We start from the raw sequence: 23,794 nt of genomic DNA on the forward strand, positions 1-23,794 counted from the left end.
CATAGGCTGGAGCAGAGTTTGTTATTTAAGGTGGTTCAGTGGAAAGCCCATATAAAATCATCCCTAAACTCTCTTCTTGCCTCTTCCATTTCTAATTTTGGTAATTCCAGATTCTCAAATCTTAGTTTTGGGCTTCAGAGGCCATTTGGGTTTGATCCCTGGGTTGAAAAGATTCCCTGGAGAAAGAAATGGCAACCCACTCCAGTATTCTTGACTGGAAAATTCCATAGACAGAGGAGACTTGGAGGCTACAATCCATGGGGTTGCAAAGAGTCAGACAGGACTGAGTGACTGAGCATATCAGGGGCCATATTCACAGTTACCTGTCAAACACAGTCTACACAATATTTGGCTACATGGGATAAGAGCCACTTTTCCTTTTAATATGGAAATAAAAATCCTGGCTGCCATTAAAATATAACAAATATATATAATATAAAATAAGGAATTACATGTACAGACTTGGAAAGTGAAGCCTTTCTTTATGGCTCATTTATCCTTTTTAAGAGGGCTTCCCAGGAGGCGCTAGTGGTAAAGAATATGCCTGCCAACGCCAGAGATGCAAGAGAGGTGGATTCGATCCCTGGGCCAGGAAGATCCCCTGGAGTAGAAAATGGCAATCTGCTTTAGTATTCTTGCCTGGAAAATTCCATGGTCAGAGGAGCCTGGCAGGCTACAGTGTATGGGGCCACAGAGAGTCGGACACGACCGAGTGATTAAGCAGCAGCATCCTTTTTCAGAGCCTTTGGTTTTAATTCCACATAACCTGCCTGATTTCCTACTGACCTGAAAATTCAGGCCCTTCCCCTGGCTTGATGTCTGAGCCTCTTCCTCATGAAGGCAGGGTGGCAGCAGCCACAAGGAGGCCCTAAGATGATAGGACTCTGAAGATCCCTTGTCCCTGCTCGCCACCTGGAGCACAGGTGAATGCTCGGGCATTGCCCTGTCTCTTCCAGTGATGGGGGTATTTCTTTGGGTGTATGTTAGAGAAACAGTTTCCACCCTTCCTTCTCAAGAATAAAGTTCAAGCTCCAGGAGGCCTTGCCTGAGAACATTCACAGCAGCAGTTCCTCCAACACACAAAAAAAGAGAGAAATATTTAAACATATGTCAATAGGGGAATGTGATTGTGGCCTATTCATGCAATGGAAAATAACACAGCAGCAAAAAGTAAAGGAACTAGAGCTACATAAATCTGCATCAAGGAAGCTCAAAATTTTAACGTGGAGCAAAAATAATGTGATACAATTTGAAATTAAAAACACAAACTACTCTACGAGGTTTACACATACATGTAGTAAAAACAGAAAGGTTTGGGTGAGAAACCCCAGGTTCAGGATGGTGATGTCCTGAGTGAGAGGCTAAGGGGATTTCAACTATATTTGTCAAGTTTTATAAAACTTGGCAGGAGTTCACGTGTGTTTATCGGATTATTTTTCTGCATTGCCTATGTCTAAAGGTTTTTATTTATTATTTTTTTATGCTTCATCTTTTAAAAAATATTTGTCCATTCACCGATGGCTGCACTGGGTCTTCTGCATGGGCTTCTCACTGTGGTGACTTCTCCTGCTGTGGAGCACAGCTTCTAGGTGTGCGGGCTTCAGCATCTGTGGTGCGAGGGGTCATTAGGAAGTCGATTCATAACCACTGGACTCCCAGGGAAATCCATGTCCCGAGTATTAAGAAACAGGAACTCGAACACACACATGCACACACTAGGCAGCTGGCCCTGTTAGAAGTTATTTATTAACCACTGAGAGGTTTTTACTCCAAAGTATGACACCAGACATATGAGTACAACATCTCATGCGTCTTTTTGTGCTTCGGTTCGTGACCACAGAATAGACACGGCACTGACAACAGGAAACACAGGCAGCAAAAACAAATCACAAGGACTAGGTCTTTTTTGGTGGTCCTCACCTCCAACTGGCGTAGGCTGCAGTCACCTGCTGCCCAGGACTCCTTTATATCCCAGAGGAGCTGCCCCAGAGGACTGCTCTCCCATCCAGCTCTCTCTATACAGCGTTGACTGGAGGAGATTCACCATTACTCAATCTACACCAAGAGTCGTATCTCAAATTGAAATGGGCAGACGCGGGCAAGGTCTTGATCAATAGGCACTCAACAAATACATACGGACTTGATGTAAGAAGTGAGTCGCAAGATGAATGAGATTAGACTCTCAGTTTTCTACCCCATCGCTGTATCTGTGACAAAGCCAGATCACCTTGTGGGCAACAGCCCAGTCGGAGACGGTTTCTCCCTTTATTTTCACCTCTGCTTCATGCACTTAGAAAATGCTCCCTGGCAAAGGACCAAGTGTTTCTTTTAAAGAAAAGATCGGACGCATTCGCACAGACCCAATTACTCTAATCTGGTAGTCAATTGCAAAAGTATCTGGTACAAGGTAAGCGGATGCAAAGATTACTGAAGTTTTTTCATCTGCAAGTCTGATATCTCTGGGAATTTAAAACTCACTGAGATGGAGTTCTGGTGGGAAACATAGCTTTTATATTCTCATCTATATATCCTCATCCTTATAGCTCACTATGTTAATTATTTACATAAAGTAAAATTAAAGGGAAAGTCACTCAGCCGTGTCCGACTCTTTGCAACCCCATGGACTGTAGCCCACCAGGCTCCTCTGTCCATGGGATTCTCCAGTCAAGAATACTGGAGTGGGTTGCCATTCCCTTCTCCAGGGGATCTTCCCAACCCAGTGATTGAACCTGGTCTCTGTCACTGCAGGCAAATTCTTTACCATCTGAGCCACCAGGGAAGCCCAATTATTTACATAGTGAGCTATAAATTGTCATTAGGTGAATGGTAATACTCAACATTATGAATTTCTAGGCCAGCTGCTGAGGTTTCTGATGACCTTACCATTGAGAACTCAACTAGGACTCGGATTTGCATTCAAGTTAGATAAAAATGTATATTTTTCCTCCTACTCCTTTACCCACCCTTCATTCACTAATTCATTCAACACATTTTTATTAAGGGTCGATGAGTCAACTGTATTCTAGGTGCTTGGAATACACCAGTGCACACAACAGGCAACCCCCCCTGCAAAACCTGTCTTATCTCTGTTTAGTGAGATGAAGGCTGACACCGAACATGTCAGGCAGAGACACTTGACTCCTTTCAAGGACACCCGTTTTGTCTGGATTCTGGAAAACAAAACCTTTGACACCAAAGAAATGAATGCCTCATGATAGATGGCTGTGGGTGGACCTGATACTCTGGCATCAGGGGCCCCGAGAGCTCACTGCAAACATCCTTTGGTGTGACTGTATGGCAGGCTCGTGGACTTAGAAGGAAGTAAAACCCACCTTTCCTGATGTTAAGTCTAGGATCCAGACTCCTCTGGATCAGAGTAGCAGTTGTCACCAAGAACTGAGTGCTGGTCAGCTTATGCAGGGGAGGCTTTGCTCTGTTTCGGCATGCCAACCAAAAAAGGGAGGCCAAAGTGGTGAGAGGGCTCTCGAAAGATGTGTTGTGGGAAGTCCGTGACACACGCCTTGCCTAAAAAACACTTGGCAGGAGGTGGCCAGACTTAATGGGAGAAATGTCCGATTACGTGAAAGATCTTCTCATTTGTGAGCAATGAGATATTGTTTCTGTTCCTTCAGGGGATCGGCAGAAGTTATCTCTAAATGCTTTCCTACTGCTGTCCAGAAAGGAAAAGTGGTTGACAAAAGATGACACGTCTCTGCTCAAACTCTCAGGCAGAGACCAAGAATGACTTGACTTGTTACAGGACTGAAGGAAAGGAATTCTCTTCTAGATCAGGGGCCCAGGGTGACCTCTGAAGGCCCAGAGTTTGGCTGTCAGTATTAAAAAGTCCAGATGCAGAGTCCGTGGTTCTAGAAATGTCTGGCACTTGCCAGGGATGCTCAGCTGCCAACAGGAAACTTAAAAATGATCTGCTGGTGGCTTCGGAGTTTGTTTCTAGTGAGGGGTGCCTATGGCATGGGAGTACAATTTCATCTATTGCATCATTCACAGAGACCAAGCTGCCACACCATTAGGCTGCTTTTATGGATGGTCAGCAACAGAACCCAGAAATCCTGGTACCCAGGCAAATATTACATCCACTCGAGCAAGGCTCATAATATTATACTTAATGATGTGGACAGCTATTTGGAATAATCAGGTAGCAATGTGAATCCTAGCTGCTGATTATTTACTAATTAGTGTGATAGGTCCTAAACACAGCGACAGAGGCACACTCTGAAAGATCTCCTATCCTCCTCCCCTTCCACAGACCCGGACTAAATTAACGTGCGCCCCGGATGGAATTCCTTCTCACACGGCTGGTAGGCTGAGAAGGAAGGAGTCTGACTCAGAGGGTCACTTTGGTGATGCTGGTGGACATGACAACTAGTGCCCAATAACCAATGGGGGAATCCCACCTACTCCTGGTCAGGGAAGGGCTCCCCAAGTATAACATACACTGATTTTGAGATGAAACAATACACTTATTCAATAGAAAGCACAAAATTCAGTCCAAGAGCAGGATCCAAAAAAAGCGCAAACGAGAACGTTAAGAATTCAAATGATTAAAATGAAAAACGGAGGCTCCTAAATTTCACACTGTGGTTGAAATGTCCAGCAATTGGCACTGGCTGCCCCGGGAGTTGGGGGCCCGACAAGGACTGTGAAACCGAGTTGGGGGTTTTGCGAAAGGGATTTCTCCAAATGCAGTGCTTCAGCCTCTTCATCCGAACCACTCTGTGCTTGTTAAAGACGCAGGCTCCTGGGGTCCAGCCAGGATGATGGATTTGGAATGTCTAAAGCAGGGTCCGGGAATCTGCTGGTGATTCTTCACACACTGTTTGGGAACTGCTGGGTTAGTGCCTTGGGTCAGTAGCACGATTTCATGTCGGCTGATTTTCCATCCCACCCTGACCATCTCTAATTCTTTTGAGATGATCCAGGATACAGCATTTCCGTCATCCTTTTTGACACGCTTATTTTTAAAAAGCCACATTCTTTGCATCTGTGATTTCCCCAATTCAGCTTTCTGTGCATCTGACACCCACTGCAAAACCTGCACACGGATCATATTTGATAAGCGTCTCTTTCAATAACACAGATCAGCAAAATGTGTTCCTTCTGACCCACATGTCCTGTCTCCGTCCTTGCTCATTAAGAAATAGGAGTGTGATGGGAGAGGAAGAGGGTCCTGGTCTCTGCACACACGTCTCTCTTCTGGTGTCAGAATGCGGATGGGGCACAAGAGGAGGGGACAGAGGGTAGTGGGGTGGGGGGTGCAGACTGTACCCCAAGAGGGCGGCGGCTTGGGTGGCTGCCTAGAGGTGCAGCTGATGCCACATGGCGATCTGCCGGCGTGGGTTCTTCAGCATCTCCTCCCAGTGGCTGCGCTCGGAGCCTGAGGCATGCAGGCCCAGGCTGCAGTGGCCGAGCACGCAGCTCTGCCCCTCAGCGCCCAGGCCCAGCACGTCCAGCTCCACACTGGAGGCCCGCAGCAGGTCATCCGGCAGCTCGAACATGATCATCTCGTTCCACACGGGGTTGATCTTGTGCTTGGCTCGTTTTGTCTGCTTCTTCTTCAGCTTCCGAGCCTGGTGCTTTAAGGTCACCTTGACAGAGACATCTGGGGAGGGACGGAGGAAAGAGACAGAGAGAGGGGACAGGAGTGAGCTTCTGGGGTCTGGGGCGGGGAGAGCTGGGGTGGAGCTGCCTCTTGGGGATGGAGAGACAGGGTCTCTGGCTCTAGATCCTCACTGAGGCTTCTGCTCCACCATCCCTTTCCCCCTACCTCATGGGACATGTATTTATTCAACAGAGGGATACAGCAAAAGCTCCTGCCTGGATTATGGAAACCAGATCAGAGCACAGTACCTATGGCTGGTCATTGGGTGGCCCATGATAGGGTCATGCTGAAGCACCGCTAGGAAACCTTTCTCAAGAGCCCCTCTGAATGCCTTCATGTCCCATATCAAACCAGGCCCAGGATGATGGTTCAGACATCCTGCAGCTTGATTTTAAACTCAGACCAGGAACACTATGCTATCCCTACATTTTCATCCGCTTAGTTCTTCATCCAAGCATTTTCGTCTCTTCCTGAGATAGCAGGTCTCCTGCTGGTTGACTGAGCTTTTCTCTTCTGTTCTTTTGCAAGTTTTACTGGAGGATCCCACCCCACGTGGAGGGTGAGGGCAGCCTGCCTTGACCCCAGTAGAGCTGCCCGGCTCTCAACCCCCACCCCAGAAGTCAGGCAGCAGGTTACTAGACAAGCTTTCACATAGCATCTTGAGGCTCTAGACTGGGATCGTGTTTTCATCAGTCAGGATTTCCAAAGCTAATGTGAGAATAATTGTTACTCTATATTTATTGCTATAATTATCACCCCCAGGTGGTTACTTTGCTATTTCAACAGAGATATTTGAGTGATAAAGTGTTGAGCTGTAATTGTCCTGACAGGAGCTATAAAAATTAAAAAAAAAAACAAAACAGCAGGAGGCAAAGAATTGTCTAGAGGGGATGAGGCAAAGGCATTGAGTTCTGACCTCTGGCTCAGGGATCTGTCAGCCAGACCAACTTGGGTGATTTTTCATTCGTCAAAAATCTCTTGCCCAAAGGTCCTGACTGCAGAGGCAATTCTTTATTTGCTTCCTGCTATAAATATCTATGTATTTATATCCTGCTCTGAGCACTTGGCTCCCAGTCCGGGTGTCACACGGCTGACCAATGCTGCTTTCTTTCCTGCTCTGACCAGAGAGGCTGTTTGGTCCTTAAGCCTTGGGGCCTGTGCTGGAGTATCCAGAGGGAAAAGCCAAGGCTTCCGGGGCATTGAAGAGATGTTTATTTGCGTATATGGGGCAGAGACGCCTCCTCAGCCTGTGCGCCCACACGCCTTCTGCCGTCACCCACACCCAGCTGGTGTGGGGATGGCAGGTCGACAAAGGCTGGGAAGAGAGAGGAGCCTAGGGTGGGTGTGGGGAGCAGAGTGGTGCTAGCTGAGACTGGAGAAGGGAAATCCCACCACCTGCCCAGAAGATGTGCCCAGCCAGGTCTGGGTGACAAAGTGGGGCCAAGCTTCCCCTACAGCCCAGATTCTCCACTCCCTGGCTACAGTCTGATCCTGGGCTTCCTGTGAACCGTGGATCAGGCTGTTCTTCTCACAATGGATCTGCAAGGTGGGAGCCCTAGGAAGCTGACCCCTGGGCGCTAACGGGTAGGACTGGCCCGGGAGTTAATGGACATGACTTTAGGGAAGTGAGGGTGTCCTTCAGAACTGGTTTGTGAGCTTGGGGGTGGAGGACACAGCTGAGGCTGACTCTACAAAGGTACTCACGTTCCAGGGCCCTGCTCACCCATCCCCACTGCCTCCAAGCGTCACCTCCATCTGTGCACATCCCTAGAGGGGCCCTGGCTCCCCTCTCACACGTCACTCACCCTTCCCCAGGAGCTCCTTGGACTGGTTAGAGTGGAGGTTCTTGGCCTTAATCAGCACGACTAGGAGGCGGTTGGCGGCCGGGAGGTAGCTGATGGAGAGAAGGACCTCTCCTGTCCCCGCAGACGGCTCCTGAAACAGAATCGGGGAGGCAGGAGGGCAGCTTCACTTAGGGATGCCCTCTGGCCCCGTCACTATCGCTGAGGCTGGGGTCACCCTGGAGTTGTATCCAGGAGGCATCGTGGAAATCACTTACCCATCAGGGCTGCAGAAGGGAGGAGGGCATAGAGAGATCCTACGCCAGCATGTGTTTCAATATGAGTTTCTTTCATTCGCCACAATCGTGATTTTCCAAACAGCTCGTATTCAAACCCAACGTACCAAACAGATCAAAGAGATGCCATTCAGGATGCGGGCAGGACAGAGGGCCAGGACTTCCTCTCAGTTCATCACCTGTGACCCCCTCAGGCATCTTTGCACAGAACCCTAGAGTTCTAGTTTGAAAACCACTGCATTGACTGATCAGGTTCCTGGAGCAGCGGGATGTTGCAAGGCATTACTCTGGAAAAGAATCCCTTCCAGCCCCTGCAGGGTTGAGAGATGTGATGTGATCACATCAATAATGTGACGCACTAATGCTGAGCAGGGCTTGGCTTGGCCTACAGAACGACCAACCATGTCAACAAAGGCCAGGCATACGGTGGGAGCTAACATGCCACAGACACTCCCAGGAACTGCGCTTTGCTGAAGCCTCCAAGAAGCATCCAGCGTGTCCAGCCGCCTGCCCCTCCCCCACCCCCCACCGTCTGCATGCCCCTCCCCCACCCCCCACCGTCTGCAGCTTTACAGAGTCTCTCCATTGAGATTCCTGCAAGAGTTTGTTTGGAATTTCAACAAATCCACTGAGGGCAAAAAATAAGCGAGAGTCCCCACAGGAGGCAGGTCATAGTCTAAGGGTAGAGAGAAGTGTATGGACTCCAGAATCTAACCAGCTGGGTCTCAAGTCTGATCTCACCATTTACTAGCCATGTGACCTCGGGCAAGTTATTTCACTTTCCCAAACCTTCATTTCCCCATCTGTAAGATGGGAACCATAATATCTCCACCCAATAGGGTGGTGAAAATTAAATGAGGAATTATTTAACGGCTTAGAACAGTGGCTGGTGCACACGACGGCATCTTTACCCTTGCTTTGATGATTATCATCAGTTATCAAGAAAGGATAGTCACTACTTCTTGAGAATATTAATTGGGAACAATGTTTCCGGGTGAAGGGGAGACAGGGTTTGGGGAGTAAAGCTGGAGGATGGAGGAGCTGGCCAGCCCTCTGCTTGGGTCATACATTCGGAAAACATGTCTTCAGTATGACCGCAACAATTCAATTAGCCCTAGGTGGCTGGTCGTGTGATGGAATGTTTCTGGGAGTTGCCAGGAACTTTGGTAGCGGCATTAAGGGTAGCAGCTAACACAACACACTCTGCTAGGTGCAGTTACGATACCTATCCACTGAGGCTGTCATCCGCACAAAGGTATTCCCAGCACCTGGTTCACAGCTGACACATGATACATGTCGTGAGAAGGAAGGGCGAGGCATCCAACGGTAAGAGGGATACTGACCTGGTTCCCATTTTAAGTCTGAGTGCCTGATGCTCAGAGTGGGCTTCACTGCCTGAGCTCACGTAACCAGTGCGTGCGTGCGTGTGTGTGTGTGTTAGTCACTCAGTCGTGTCCGACTCTTTGTGACCCCATGGACTGTAGCCCGCCAGGTTCCTCTGTCCATGGAATTCTCCAAGCAAGAATACTGGAGTGGGTAGCCATTCCTTTCTCCAGGGGATCTTCCCGACCCAGGGAATGAACCCAGGTCTCCTGCACTGCAGGCAGACTCTTAATGGTCTAAGCCACCAGGGAAGCCCCATGAAGCCAGTTAAGTAGTGAAACTGAGCCTCGAATGGGGGGTCTGGTCTGATGGCAAAGCCCAAGTCCTAAACCTGTGGTCCTCCAGCATCCTCGACGGACAAACCTCTCCTTTCACAGTGAAGGAGCTGAGCTCAGGCGCCTGTCCAGGCGCCCAGCGGGGTGTTGCTGACCTGGGATGAGCACCAGGCTTCTGCTTCAATGGCACTTCTTGGAGGTCCATCCACAGGTGTTGGCCTGGGCTTTGGCCACATGGTGCCCAAGTGAGAGGAGCCTGGACCCCGCAACCTGTGAAGGGCTCTGCAGCTCTGTGCAGGGTGCCCAAAGCCCCAGACGAGCCCAGGTGGCGACACCACAGCCACCTGCCCCCTCGGCTCTGCTGTTGAAAGTACCTGCCGACAAAAAAGAACCCTCTTTCTTTCGCCATCCTCTCCCTGTCTTTTCCTGCTCCCCATCTTTCTCGCGGGCTCTCAGGGAATCGCTCCAGCTGTCCTTGGGGTGGGCCACCCCGTGGTCCCCGGTGACACACATGCCGCTTTTGGCTGGCCATCTCCCGGTGAGAACTGGGGCACGGCCGGCACTTCCTTTAACCCATTCTGACCAAGACAGGAAAAACACGTGGGCTACAGCAGCTGATGGCTCCACCCACTTTGTTCAAATCAGCCCGTAGGATCTGCTCTGGATGGTCAGGCAGAGGGGCTCCGTAGCCGGGCCTTGGGGCTCTCCCTTACCACTTACACCGAGAGCAGCGCCTCTGACTTCTGACTCCATGCTGCCCTCTGACATTGTTCTTATCTGTGGCAAACAGGCCAGGGGTCCAAGTGCATGCAGGAGTGTATTTGTGGAACAGTGACGGCTACAGTGAGTGCGATGATCGAGATGAGTGAGTCACGAGGGTGGGTCTTTGTCCTCATCTCCTGAGCTCTCAGCTTCGGGCACACTGCCTGGCACGTGGTGGAAACCAGACAAGACCTTTGTGGAATGAATGGGTAAGTTTTCTTCTAGGGGAAAGGGGAGAGGCAGGCTAGGTGCCTGAGACTTCTACCTGTTGGACTGCCACCCTTTGCGGGCAGCACCAAACACTCCAGAGGCCTGGAGGGGGAGGCCCTCCGTCTCCTGAGGAAGCTGGGTTACCAGCTGAAGAAACCCACGTGTTGGGTGCCTCTTCCCAGGGGCCCCGGCTGTGATTCCACACAAGTCCCAAACTGCACACTAATTACAGAGTGTGCTGGGGAACAGCCTGGTTTCAGCTGAGAGTGGCTGTCAATGTTTATCAATTTTCTGAGCCTGGGAAAGAGAGGAAAAGGAGGCAAAGAAGAGATCGCAGCAGATGGGGAGCGAAAGCATACTCTCCCCCGGCGGTGTCCACCAGGAAAGGCGCCTGCTGACCACAGCTCCTGTGCTTCCGGGCACTTATGTCTCACGGTGGCAACAGGACAACGCGGGCTTTACCAGCAGACTGACCTGGCCTCAAGGCCGAGCATGCCAGGTTCCAGCTGGGCAACCCCACACTGGTTACTGAGCTTCTCTAAGCCACACTGCTCTTGCCTATCAACGCATACTCCTGTAATCAGTCCTGCTTTGCTCATTAGGGGCAGAACTTAGGTAAAGTTTCAAGCATAGCAACTGATAGATGGTAAGCGCTCAAAAATTACTACTCTTCTTCCTATTTTTATTACTCATGGGAGTCGGCAAACTTTTTCTATAAAGGGCCAGATAGTAACTATTTTAGGCTTGGCAGGCTATATAGCCTCCAGAGAAGGCACTGACCAGCTGGTTGAGAGACTGGCCATCCAGAAGGGTCCCTCTAGGCACCATCATGGCGGGCCCTTGGATGAGGGCGTAAATAACCACACACTGCCCCACAGCCCTGACCCTCCTTGACCTGCTCACTGCCCTGGCCTGTGGGGATTGGTGGTTGGCTCTCCAAGGAACCTCTCTGGACAGCGCGACATCTCAGCAGATGCTTGTTTTCCACTCACGGCTTCGGCAGCCGGGGAGGGGTGGGGAGACCCAACCTGGGTCCCTAGCCGTGGTCACTCCTTCAGAGCCCAGCAGAAATGGCACTGCACACCAGGCCTTCTAGAACTCTCTGTCCCAGAGCACTTCAGTTTGGCCCCTCTTAGACGTCTTGTGTCAGACATCCTCAGTATCACAGCCACCACCATCATCGCCGTCTTTTGTGCCAGTTTCTCCCTCGGGCCTGTACTCTCTACGAATAGAGGTGCTCCTCTCCCCTGCAGTGCCTGGCACGCAGCAGATGCAACAGGGAGTGTGAATGGTTCTAGATGGGGATAAACATCGTCAGCACCAGAGTCAGGGCGCTCACAGTGAGATCTTTTCCATGATGGTGAGGCCAGGGGTAGGGGTGTCTGTGCCTGGCAAGCTAGAAGCAAGACTAGACCCCAGGAATCCCCAAATCCTGGGCTATCAGTTTCCTCTAACCGCCCCCCGCCCACCCTATTCAAGACTCCACCTCACTTTTACACCCCGCCTCCCTGCCCAGACTCCCATCCCCAGGCTGGGAAGGTCTCCAAGCTCGTTTCATGAGCACTGGCCCAGTCATGCCCTGCCACCCCAGGGAGAGGCGACCCTACCTTCACTGAAGTCTTCAGCTCGCCCCACTGGGCAGCCCCCAGGGGCACGGACACCCCATCCAGGCCGAGGCGCAGCTCCCCGACCACACTGTGGCGGGAGAAGCGGTCGCAGGTCCTCAGGGTCAGTGTCAAGGTCGCTGTGGGGAGCTCCTCCTCGGCCAAGGGGAGCACCAGGCCTTCCTCCCACATGGTGTGCAACTCCCGCTTCTTGAGGGCCGTCTGGGCCTCCACGGAGCCCATGCTGTTGGCCACGCTGCCCTGGACATAGCAGTCACAGCCTCCATCGTGGTCGCTGGTCACAGCTGCAGCCAGGGAGAAACAGGCACAGACGTGGGGGGCTTGTCAGGGACAAGGGGAGGTGAGAAGCATGGCCCTGCTGTGAGCTGCAGGATCTGCCTTCGCGGCCATGACCTTGGGGGTCTGAAAGAGACCCCACTGGGGCTGGCTGACCGCACTGGCTTTGTGAGATAGCCTTTGGGGAAGCCGTTCGGAAATAGGAGATCCTTCTCATTATTCCGAGACTTCTCCAAGGGGCTTGGGCCCACAAACTGCTGATGATTTTTATTAGGGTTGCTGTGGATACCGTAACTCACTTGTTCTCTATTTTAAATATTTATCACATAACCACTTGTGATGTGAATCGCTGGGCCACAACCTCATGAGTGTTGTTTTATGTTCTGAACCTCAGTGTTTTTAATGCTTTCCCAGTGGAGCTTTCCAGTTTGCACCTGGAGAGCTTTCATGACTGGTTCCTCAGTGACAATGTGTGAAGTGGTATCTAGTGTTACCCAGAACGAGAAGATAAAGAACAGAGGCCAGTGTCCTAATAGAAAGAAACCTGAACTGAGCTTCAGGGAAACTGGCCTTGTCCTGACTCTGGCACCAAATAGCCAGAGTGATCTTAGACAAGTCACTTGATGTTGTTAGACTTTAGTTTTCAAAACTGTAAAATGGGACTATTGTTAAGACAAAACGTAAGAAAGTCTATGAAATGCTAAAAAAAAAAAAATCATGAAAGAAAACTAAAAGGAAAAATACTCCATCAAAAAAGCAAAATTAAATACAAAACTCCAGTTTTTCTTGTTCCCAGCTTCTAGTTTCCAGGCATCACAGAGTAGCCCATTTTTAGCCCCATGTCCTTTGCAAAGTCTTAGCTTTGTTTGCCCATGGTAAAATGAATTATCAGGGTAAGGAGACCAGGCACGATCTGATCCCATAGGAAAGACTGCTGGGTTCTAGGACTACAGAAGCTTTGCTGACCATTCAGAACACCCTCTGTGTCCAGCGCAAAGCCCTGTTCAATGTCAAAGGCATCTGTGACAGAGATGACTAGCTGTTTACCAAAACAAACAAACAAACAAACAACCCATTCTTTTAAGTGGGAACCCACTAAGCCACTTTTCCCAGCCTTCCTTACAGTCAGCCGTCCTGTGACTTGGTTTCAGCCAATGGGAAGTAAGCATACGTAGGATACAGTTTCTAAGGAACAGCTGTGCCCTCTTCCTGTTCTCCCCATCTTTCCACCTGCTGGGAATAGGCCACAAGGAGGCCTCAGAGAGAAAGAGTCTGGTTCCTGAATCACTGTTTGGAGGAAAGATGGCCACCAACTGGGAATCCCCAGTTTGGACTGGTATATGAGAGAGAGGAAAAACCCCTGTGTATCTGAGGATCGCAGGCCTCAGGGGCTTGTTTGTTGTAGAGTGCTCCTCTAGCCCCCAGTGCTCCCTGCAGCCACAGATGCTCAGGCAGACCACACAGAAGGCGGTGAAAGTCGGCTAAGAGCATACCTTCCAGACGAGTCACAAATAGTTCGGCCTTCTGCCTGTCATAGTCCAGGCAGTAGTGAAGTTTGGGAGCTTGGTTCCAACTGGCAGCCTTCTCTGGGTTCCAGGTCTCCATGACACAGACATCCTCCACCACACCTATCAAGAAGGTAAAGTCATTACTGACACCCACACTGGGATCCTGTTTTCTAGCCCATAATTTTCCATCTCTGCCAGCTAGGCCACGAACCCAAACCAAAATCTTCCTAACTGGGTGCAAAAGCATGGTGGCACCACCTGCGGTCCTGGGCATCAGCTTTCCAGGGACCATCACAGCCCAGTGGGCAAGACCTGGGCTTTGGTGTCACACATGAGCTGCTACATAACAGTTATGGGATCCCGGACAAGTTACTTGACTTCATTGAACCTCGGTTTCCTCATCTTTAGAATGGGAGTGACAGCGGTTCCTTGAGCATTAAATGAAATAAAGTGAGAAAAGCCCTTAGCTCAGGGCCTGGCCCCTGGTGAGTTTTCAGCAGGGGAAACTGTCACAGCGTATGTGGCTCCAGTCAGCCTGTGTCAGGCAAACCCTTCCCCAGCCCATCTCCAGCTCCACCTCTCTACAGAGTCCAGTCCATGCTCCCCAGGAGTTCATGGCTGGAAATAAATGTCAAACAATGAGTCAAGCTTAGGGAGAGTAGAGTGGACTTTAGTTCACTCTAAACCATGTTCAGTGATTACTTGCTGAATAAATGAATGACCTTATCTTTAATTCAGTTAGTAAAACTACAGCTATCACTCACTCTTCCCCTAACTTGGACTGTAGCCAAACATCTGAAAGAGTCTCATTAGTCAAGCATAATTCAAGGATAAAAGGATTCAGCAGCTGCAGCAGACTTCACTTGAAATAAATTGGAATTAATTTTTTTTTAATTTTCAGAATTAATTTAAAGGGTAAAAACATAGAGGAGTATTTAATTTTCAAAATGGTTCATTATCGGGTTCCTGCGAGTAGTGAAGAATCTCCCTGGTGTGTCTAAGCAAGGAATGAATTGACCAGGATGTGAACAGCCACGTGGAAAGCCAGACACACAAGCACTCAGGACCCAGGTGGCTTGGACAACGGCAGCGGGGTCAGCGCCAGACGGGGCTCGCCTGGCACCCAGCGCTGTCAGCTCTCAGACTGCCTCAGCCTTCAAACTCCAAACCAAACCAAGACCAAACCAAAGCCAGCACCCTGGGAAATGCGGGAGTGGATGCAGCTTCAAGAATCAGGACCCTGAGCCCGACAAAGGGCCAGTGAGGATCTTTGCTTGTAGGAGCGGACTGAATTCGGCACATCATGGGGACATGATCCAGTTAACGCTGGACTGATCCAGCGTTCTCCTCCCTTGCACCCTCTAGCTTCTGCTCAGTACTTGCTGAGCCAATTCACCCTTGCTAGATTGGAATCCCACCCCAGTACTCTTGCCTGGAAAATCCCATGGGCAGAGGAGCCTGGTAGGCTGCAGTTCATTGGGTCGCTAAGAGTCAGACACGACTGAGCGACTTCACTTTCACTTTTCATTTTCATGCATTGGAGAAGGAAATGGCAACCCACTCCAGTATTCTTGCCTGGAGAATCCCAGGGAGAGGAGCCTAGTGGGCTGCCGTCTATGGGGTCGCACAGAGTCGGACACGACTGAAGCAACTTAGCAGCAGCAGCAGCAGATTGGAATCAGGATTCCACTGATGAATCAGTGGAATCAGAACTTGGTTGTTGCCTTCTGCAGTGGGGAAAGGAATGAGGAACCGGAAAGGGAAGACAAATGTGCTCTGAATCCTTCAGTTCCAGACTCTGAAGTGCTCTGCTACTGTCCTTGGTGGACAGTGCGCATGCCTGGCTTCATCCCAACTTTAAGAAATCTGGTGTGTGTTTGTTAGTCACTCAGTCACGTCCGACTCTTTGTGAGCCCTCCAGGCCCTCTGTCCATGGGATTTCTCCAGGCAAGGACACTGGGGCTCCCAAGACAATGGAGCCATCCTGTGAGTCTGATTCTGATAACCACTCCCAAGGTCCTCCTGCAAATTGTTCCCCACCCACCTTGAGAGCTCAGCTTAGCTCTCAAGTCCTCGATGGGTCTATTTTAATTTAAAATGTGGGCTGGCAAACCTGGAGGCTAAAGGCAAACCAGGATTCCTTTCTGCCTCAGGTACTACCTGAATTTGTTCTTGAAGAAATGCCAGCGTAATCACTGTGGTCCTGGGCCGGGTTGGAGGAGGGGCCACCTGTTCACTGGCCAGCGCGTGGGTGCTGGCCCCCGACCAAGAGATGCCTTAGGAGTCAGGTCAGCGTCAGAGCAGGTTTCCACCATCCCCCTCTCTAACCACACAGAACAAAACCCCAAACCACATAACAATCCATTCTCCTGGCTGGATTTTTTTTATCTCCTTATAAAAGTCTGTGTGCTCTGTTCCTTTGGGTTAGGGACCGTCTCTGTTTCCATATCTGCCCCAGGGCCCAGCACAGCGCCTTACACGGAAAGGCGTTCCATTCTTGATGTTGATGAGAAGGAGAATGGAAATAATAATATTAACGATGCTTTGATTATATCCTTGTGCCAGGCTCTGATCTAAACACTTCATATGCATTGTTATATTTACATTTTACAACAGCCTTACTGGGCAGGTGATAGTGCCATCTTATTTTATACCCAGGGAAACTGAGGCCCAGAAAGATGATCGATATGACCAGGGTCACACAGTGGGTACATAAAAGGGGAGAGAATTAAACACATGACTCTGAATGAAGCCCATAGTTTAACCACAACTCTTTATCCCTTCTTTGTAGTTGTACACACAGCTTGGAAGGGACTCTCCATTTCCCAGTGGAAAGCTGGAGGCCTTGCAAAGACACAATGTGGGAACACGTGGGGAATAACGGAGTGTAATTCCAAAGCCTGGTGCCCTCTGCTTGCCCAGTGTCCAACGCTGTGGACACGGGCTGGCCACGCCCACCAGCTAGAGATGCTTTCCAACCCTGCTGGGTATCGTCCACACAAGAGTGAGGGGCAGGAGAGCCCTACCATTCTGAGGAAGGACGAACAGCTCCTCTGTGACCTGCCTCTTGAGGCGGCTGTCATTCGGGGCCTGGGGGCTGGCTGGTGCAGCGGGCTCTGCCGTGGTCTTCAGCGTGTAGTCGGCATAGTTGATGACCTCGGGGGCCGTCACGGCTGGCCTGGGTCCATAGATGTCTGGGAACTTCAGGAGGGCTCGGGGCTGGACGGGCTCTGTGGACTTTTTGACGTTAAACTGCAAACACAAATCACTCCAGTTAGTCCACAAGAGGTCCTCCTGCCTGTTTCCACCACAGAAGGGAGAGGAGATGACCTGAGCTTTCAGCGGAGGCAGAGGAAAGGCTGGGGTTCCTTTCTGCTCCGAGGAACATGACCTGGGGAGGCAAAATATCACCGCCAAGTGCAGCATAATCTCCACCAACGTGAATCACGCCGGGGCCTGCCGAGATGTCAGCCCTGTCAGTCCAGCCCCTGGGCATCCGTGGCCCGGGCGCCCTGCTGCTGTGTCCAAAGGAGTTCCCCAGGCCTGTCATGGTTACCCTCCCCCACTGCTCTCATCTGCCTTTGTTTTCTCTTCTCCTTGTCTTCCTCTCTTATTCCTTCTCCCCCTCCCCTTTGGCACTCAATGACTCAGAAATGAATGTGGTCCCACCACACTTAGAACCAGATCTAAACTCCCTTGGGTAAGTGCTTGCCCAGCCTGGCTGTGTTCACCTTTCTGACATCACCCCCAAACCCCTCTCCAGCCACTGAGCAACCTACTTCTCAAACAGGCTGAACTCTTTCTGGGTCTGACTTCTGGCTCCCAACTCCTCCCTGCCAAACCACCCACCTCCACCTCCACCTCCACAGGCTCTAAATTAAGTCCCTCCTCCAAGTCTGTCCCTTCCTACCACCTCATTCTGCGCTTTGCTTTAGAGCATGGCTTTCACCCTGTACTGTCTCCATCACTGCCTGGCCTGTTGTGGTCAGTCTCTCCCACTAGTGCACAATCTCCATAAGCACAGGGATTATGTCTTGCCTTGCTCCTGCAGCATCTGCTCGTGGGGAACACGCAATACATACTTATGGCTAGGGCTCCCATGTCCAGTTGTGTGGTTTGTGCACTGTGCAAAGATGCCCAGATAAGGACCAAAATGCGATTTGTGCTCCACTTGCCTGGCTATGTGCCCTGGGGTAGGGCTTAGTTCCACCTGGAGGAAAGGGCATCTTTTCTTGACGTACCTGCTTGTCAAGCCTTAAGTAAGCAAAGCTCCCTCATACAGGAGTGGAATCTTCTATCTTTGCCTCCACTGGGGACTGAGATTTCTCTTATTTGACAGATTCAAAGTTACATAAAAGGCGGCAATACTGGGGACCTGCCCAGTCCCCAGGAAATAGGAAATGATAACCAGATCTAGAGCTTGAAACGCTGGCACACTGGGTGGGCCGCCCACAGAACAGCCCTCAGACCGAGGCAGGGCCCAGCAGGGCCCCCAAGCAGCTGCCTGCTCCAGGCTCTCCTCCCGCCCCTCTGCTCTCTGTGGCTGGGGGAAGGGCTGGCCAGGGGTCAAGGTGGCTCTGCACAGTGGCAGGAGTGACTCGGAGATTGGGAAGTCCCTGCAGTCCTGGAGCGGGGCAGAGGTTTCACTGTTTCAAAGCTCATGTTTAGTGCTTGCCCTCTGTACATTTCATTACCCTAGGACAACTCCTGGACACTCTGACCTGATTGAAACTTTGTCCCCAGATAGTCCTGGGGAAGGCTGGAACTTGATAATAGTGGGCATTCCTAACTATCCTCACTGATTGGACAATGGACGGAGTCCATGAGAAGGTGCTAAAGAGACGAGACACAACACCCACTTCTTGCGGATACCTGAGGGCTGCTGTCCCCGCACTGCATTATGCATCCATCAGAGCTCCCTAAGGGGCTCAGAGGGGATAGAACACCTCATCCTCCCTTGGGAACACTGCCCAGTAGGCTGTAATATAGCCCAAACACATCTACCCTGATCTCTGCCGAGTGCATCAGGCACGCATGAGCTGGAAAAGCACTTGCTGACTTCCACGGACGAAGGTTTCCTGGGGCCAGACAGTGAGGGCAGGGACAGGATTGAACCTAGACCAGCCTAGACCCAAAGCCCACTGCCCCAGTGGCTTCCCACCTTTTTCTCTGCCTTCAAGCCTTTACCAGACAGCACCCACCCATCAGAGACGCTTGTCATGATCACACATTTCCACAAATCACCCTGGGAGGAGTTGTATGCTTTGCAAAGTCAGGTCCCCTTTGCACCTTCACCCCATCGAGAGTGCCACTGGGCATCCAGGGACCTGGCTTCTAGTACTGACCTAACTGTCTGAGTTGAGCAACTTTGGGCAGATCATTTCGCCTCTCAATTATATCACTCAAGGAAGAGGTGATTTCAAGGCTTGTTTCACTCCCACATGCTGAGCATGTGGAAGACACAGTTCTTTATTCGCAAATGAGTTGGGGAGACCACCAGAAACAGAGAGTAAGTAACAGTGTGTTTGGCAGGTGGGACAGAGGCAGGCAGCAGACAGCCTGTGTGAGTAACAGATGGGAGAGAGCAGATGACACCTCCAAGGAAGCAAGCAGAGCCATCCTGGGAGCCAGGGCGTGAGCTAGACCTGAAAGGAGAGGGCGTCTGGAAGGTGGAAGGAGGAGTGGGGAGGAAGGCCAGGCCCCAGAAGGAGAAACGCAGAGAAATGACTGATGTCCCCATGTCTTTCTGTCCTCCACAAAGTCGTGCCCACCTCTAACATTGCATCCAAGTCTGAGTTATGCTAACTGTTCCCTTTCACAATAAGGAAAGGGAGGATGGAGGAAATTCAAGGTCATACAACTGAAGAGGGGTATACCAACAAGCCTCCGCATATTTTCACTTCAAGTTTGTGTCATTTCCACTGCCTTGCAGCTGCTTCTCAAAAAAAAAAAAAAAATCCCTGTTTGTTTTGGATGCTGGATTCTCAGTGGCAACTGCAGCATCCCACAGCTTCCCACAGCAACTGGACCACATCCTCTTCTCAGAGTCGTCCTCTTCTGTCACTTGTTGGGGCCAGAACTGAGGCTGTCGCGCTGGTCTGGGGAACATGTTCACATTTTATATTTTGTTTTACCTTAGTTCAGTCATTTTAAAAAAGGGTTGTGTGTGTGCAAGCCAAGTTGCTTCAGTCGTGTCTGACTCTTTGAGACCCCATGGAATGTAGCCCGCCAGGCTCCTCTGTCCACGGGATTCTCCAAGCAAGAATACTGGAGTGGATTGCCATGCCCTTCTCAGAAAAGGGTTGTGTTGATTAATTCCCAATTTGGTCAAATCAGGCTGACTCTGCATTTTTAACAGGGGAAATGATCATTGGGCTCAGTTCTGAGTGAGGGTCAGTATGTCACCCCCAGCCCCTGCAGAGCCTGGGCTCGCATTCCTCCCTACTGAGTGGGTCTCACTTTGTGTGGCCCCTGAGGACCTCAGGAGCCTGTATCTGGCTAGGTTTTTCTTGGGTGCCTGTCAACATTGATCCCCTCTTTCCTCCCACTTCCCTCCAGGTCACCCGGCTCTTTTGGGTCCCACCCCAGTTCCAGGGCAAGGGTGGGGAGGGGGTACGGTTTGGTCTGATTCTATTTGTTCTCGGCATCACCTTGGGGACTGTCCTGGGGAAACCACCCAGACAGAATGAAAGGACTTGCTTTCCACGGCAATAGAAGAGATGCTCTCCCCCGCTGAATAGGAAGCACGTGGCCCTGACTGGTGACCGCAAGGTGAGCCAGTCTTAGGACAGAGCCGCCAAGGTGGACTGCAGGGTGGACAGAAGGAAGCTGTGTCTTTGATGACAGTGTCACTAAGCCACCAACTCAACCAAGCCTGGAAGCTGTCTTACCGCTGCACTTCCGGTTACATGAACAATATTGTTCTTATTGTTGAAGCCCCTTTGGATTGAGGTCTTTGTGAATTGTGGCCAAAAGCATCCTGAATAGATGCCATGCATTTTTATCGAGCAACACAGGAGATCATGACCTTGATGTAGAGAAACTGCCTAGACGCAAACCTCTCCCCAGGCCCCTGTGCGTCCAGCCAAAGGCATCCTCACTGACTGCTGCTTCTTGCCCAGCGTTGGTAAGATCCTGCACAGCCATGGCTGCCTTTGGTGAAGAATGATTTATTGCCCTAGACCCCACAGAGAGCAGAGCCTGCTGACCACTCCATGAGCCTCTCCAAGTGGTGAAAGCAGCCTCTGATGACCTATCTCCTTCCCGTGTACAATCTTATTTATTGCATTTTGAAACCCTGGTTCCACCGCATCTTACAAATGCATCTGTTTCCACTTAAATAGCTTAAACATCAATGCCCAGGAAGCAGAAAAGAGGTTTGGGCGCTGAGGGAGGGAGCCTGGAAAAGGATTAGAGGTGGAGGGCAAGAATGCTTGGGAGGAAAGAGGTGGTCGGGGAGCAGATGCCAAGGAAGGACCTGAGCTCAAGCCTTACGCTGTGGATGTTGGCGGGGCAGTCTTTCAAAGTGGGTTCCTCTTCTAAGCATCCCTTGGCCCAGAGAAGAGGGCTTGGAAATAGGGAGGCAGGGAGAATCAGGGAGGTTTCCAGTGGAGGCAGGCGTTCAACAACTAGGGAATGCCCAGCTGTGCTCAGCACAGCAGGTACAGAGATGGAGAGACACCCCCATTGTGGCATCAGCCCCTTGTGATGTGTCTCCTTGGCTTCTCCCTCCTCACTTGTCTCTGGAGCTGTGGGCCGCTTACTCCTTCCCACATGGCCAGATCTTCATGGTCACTGACCAGCTCCATGTGGGCATAGCCCCAAAGTGCCTCATGTCACGTCCGTGCCACACCCCTCTTGCCGCCTGCCTTGGGGCTTCTCGTGGCTTCTGAGGTCTGAGACACCCAGGGACACAGTGGGTGCACCCAGAGGCAACCCCGATGTGTCAAGGATTAAAGCTCCATGGGGGAACTCGGCCACCGAGGGCTCCCCCCTTCCTCCTCACTACTCCTCCCACAGGTGTCCAGTAGCCTTTCGGAAGGTGACACCTGGAGATCCAGCAGTCGCCCTTGGAACTGGCTGGTGGCCAGCTCTGTCACACTCCCTGTGTGCGCGCCCCTCCCCACCTCCCTCCTACATCCCTGGACGGCACTTGCTAATTAACAGAGGCTCAGCAGGCTCAGCTTTCCCATCATCCAGGCTAAGACAGATGGCAGGGAGAGGAGGGGCGAACCTTCATTTAATGAACAAATATTTATTGATCCCCTATGACAGGCCAGGTCCTCTGTTAAGTGGCAGGAACACAGAAGCAAACAAGACAGATGCTGTCCTTTCCTATGGGGCTCATGTTGTAAAAAAAAAAAGGAGATTAATTATGAAGTTAATGATCTGTAAACAAACATTTAACCTTACTAGAGATGTTAGGTGACCCCTTTTGTGACATGATTAATTTTTTCACCTAAAGACTGTTTTATTAATTCGAGTTTTTGTGCTGGGACGTCTATCTTAAAGCATCACAGCATTCAGGAAGTTACTGGTGAGGGAAACAGACCCAGATAGAAATGGAAGCAGATGGCTTCACCCTTTATATTTGAACTTTTAAAAAAAGAGATGGCAGAGAGGAGAGAGTTGAACATAGAGTACTCAGATGAGGTCAAACACGGGCCACTGTGGCTGGGGTCTGCAGCTCAGCACAGCAAAGCCCCCCTCAGGGGGGAGCTGGGTCAGAGGCCAGGGACCTGACAATCTCTGTCATTCTGGGCTCTAAAACTGGTAATTATGTATACTAACATGTGTAAAAGCGTTTGAAATATAGCCTGGTCATCAGAGTTGATGCTCTAAAACAAGATGGCTTGGTTGATCTTGGATCTGTTTAACCTCTCTGTGCCCCTGGTTTCTTATCTGTAAAAGAAGGGGGTGTTAGCAATAGCATCTGTCTCCGAGGCTGTATTGAGGAGTAGAAAAGACATCTGGGTGTCAAGCTCTTAGCACACAAGCGGGCATGGCAAGCCCTTGGAAACACTGGAGATACTTATTTGACTCTGGCATCTCTGCAACGTGGATTCATGCATTGGGACCAGTCCATCAACATTTTTTAACTTCATCTGTGATGAGATATGTGTGTGTCAGTTGCTCAGTCGTATCCGACTCTTTGCAACCCTATGGACTGTAGCTCACCAGGCTCCTCTGTCCATGGAATTCTCCAGGCAAGGACACAGGAGTGGATAGCTATTCCCTTTTCCAGGGATCTTCCTGACCCAACGATCTAACCCAGATCTCTGGCATTGCAGGCAGACTCTTTACCGTCTGAGCCATCAAGGAAGCCCTTGTGATGAAACAAGCAGGTGTAAAAACAAAACAGCTCCCTCCCCCAGATGGCTTGAGAAGCTCTGGTCTAGCTCTGGTCTGCATGAAGCTTCTCACACCAGGGCTGCTGGAGCAAGTGCTACAGTGGCTCCCAGGGACCCTCACCTGCCAGAGGTCTCACCTTTGTGTCATCCTTTACCCTTGATTATTGACTGACCCTTGTGAATTGCTTCTGATGAATAAAATATGCAAACAGGATGGAATATCTCTTCTGACACTGCTGCTGCTGCTGCTAAGTCGTGTCAGTCGTGTCCAACTCTGTGCGACCCCATAGACGGCAGCCCATCAGGTTCCCCTGTCCCTGGGATTCTCCAGGCAACAACACTGAAGTGGGTTGCCATTTCCTTCTCCAATACATGAAAGTGAAAAGTGAAAGTGAAGTCACTCAGTCGTGTCCGACTCTTAGTGACCCCATGGACTGCACCCTACCAGGCTCCTCCGTCCATGGGATTTTCCAGGCAAGAGTACTGGAGTGGGGTCGCCAGTGCCTTCTGACACTAGGTTACAAAAAATCCGATTTTACTAGTTCAAAGTTGGTTTTTTTTAATTGAAGTATAGTTGGTTTATAGGATTGTGTTAGTTTCCTATACTATGCAGGAGAACCTTGCTTATTTTTAACTAATTAATTTAATTGGAGGATAACTACTTTACAATATTGTGATGGTTTTTGCCATACATCAACATGAATCAGG

The 23,794-nt window shown here is 50.5% G+C and overlaps 1 protein-coding gene across 1 annotated transcript in view; it reads right to left on the reverse strand.

Annotated features, from left to right (window-relative positions):
* Positions 1-1,726: 1,726 nt before the first annotated feature.
* SYT13 (synaptotagmin 13) overlaps positions 1,727-23,794 on the reverse strand; it is a 42,164-nt gene continuing 20,096 nt past the window's right edge. The window contains exons 2-6 of the mRNA XM_086338697.1: positions 16,763-16,988; positions 13,722-13,856; positions 11,935-12,236; positions 7,426-7,555; positions 1,727-5,620 (exon numbers count right to left, since the gene is read on the reverse strand). Coding sequence (XP_086194823.1) covers positions 5,316-5,620; positions 7,426-7,555; positions 11,935-12,236; positions 13,722-13,856; positions 16,763-16,988 — 1,098 coding nt within the window. The 3' untranslated portion in view covers positions 1,727-5,315. The remainder of the gene's footprint in view (positions 5,621-7,425; positions 7,556-11,934; positions 12,237-13,721; positions 13,857-16,762; positions 16,989-23,794) is intronic.

The sequence above is a fragment of the Bos grunniens genome, chromosome 15 (genome assembly GCF_055505025.1).
Source record: "Bos grunniens cultivar Pamir isolate PY7600 chromosome 15, Bosgru_T2T1.0, whole genome shotgun sequence".
NCBI classification, from domain to species: domain Eukaryota; kingdom Metazoa; phylum Chordata; class Mammalia; order Artiodactyla; family Bovidae; genus Bos; species Bos grunniens.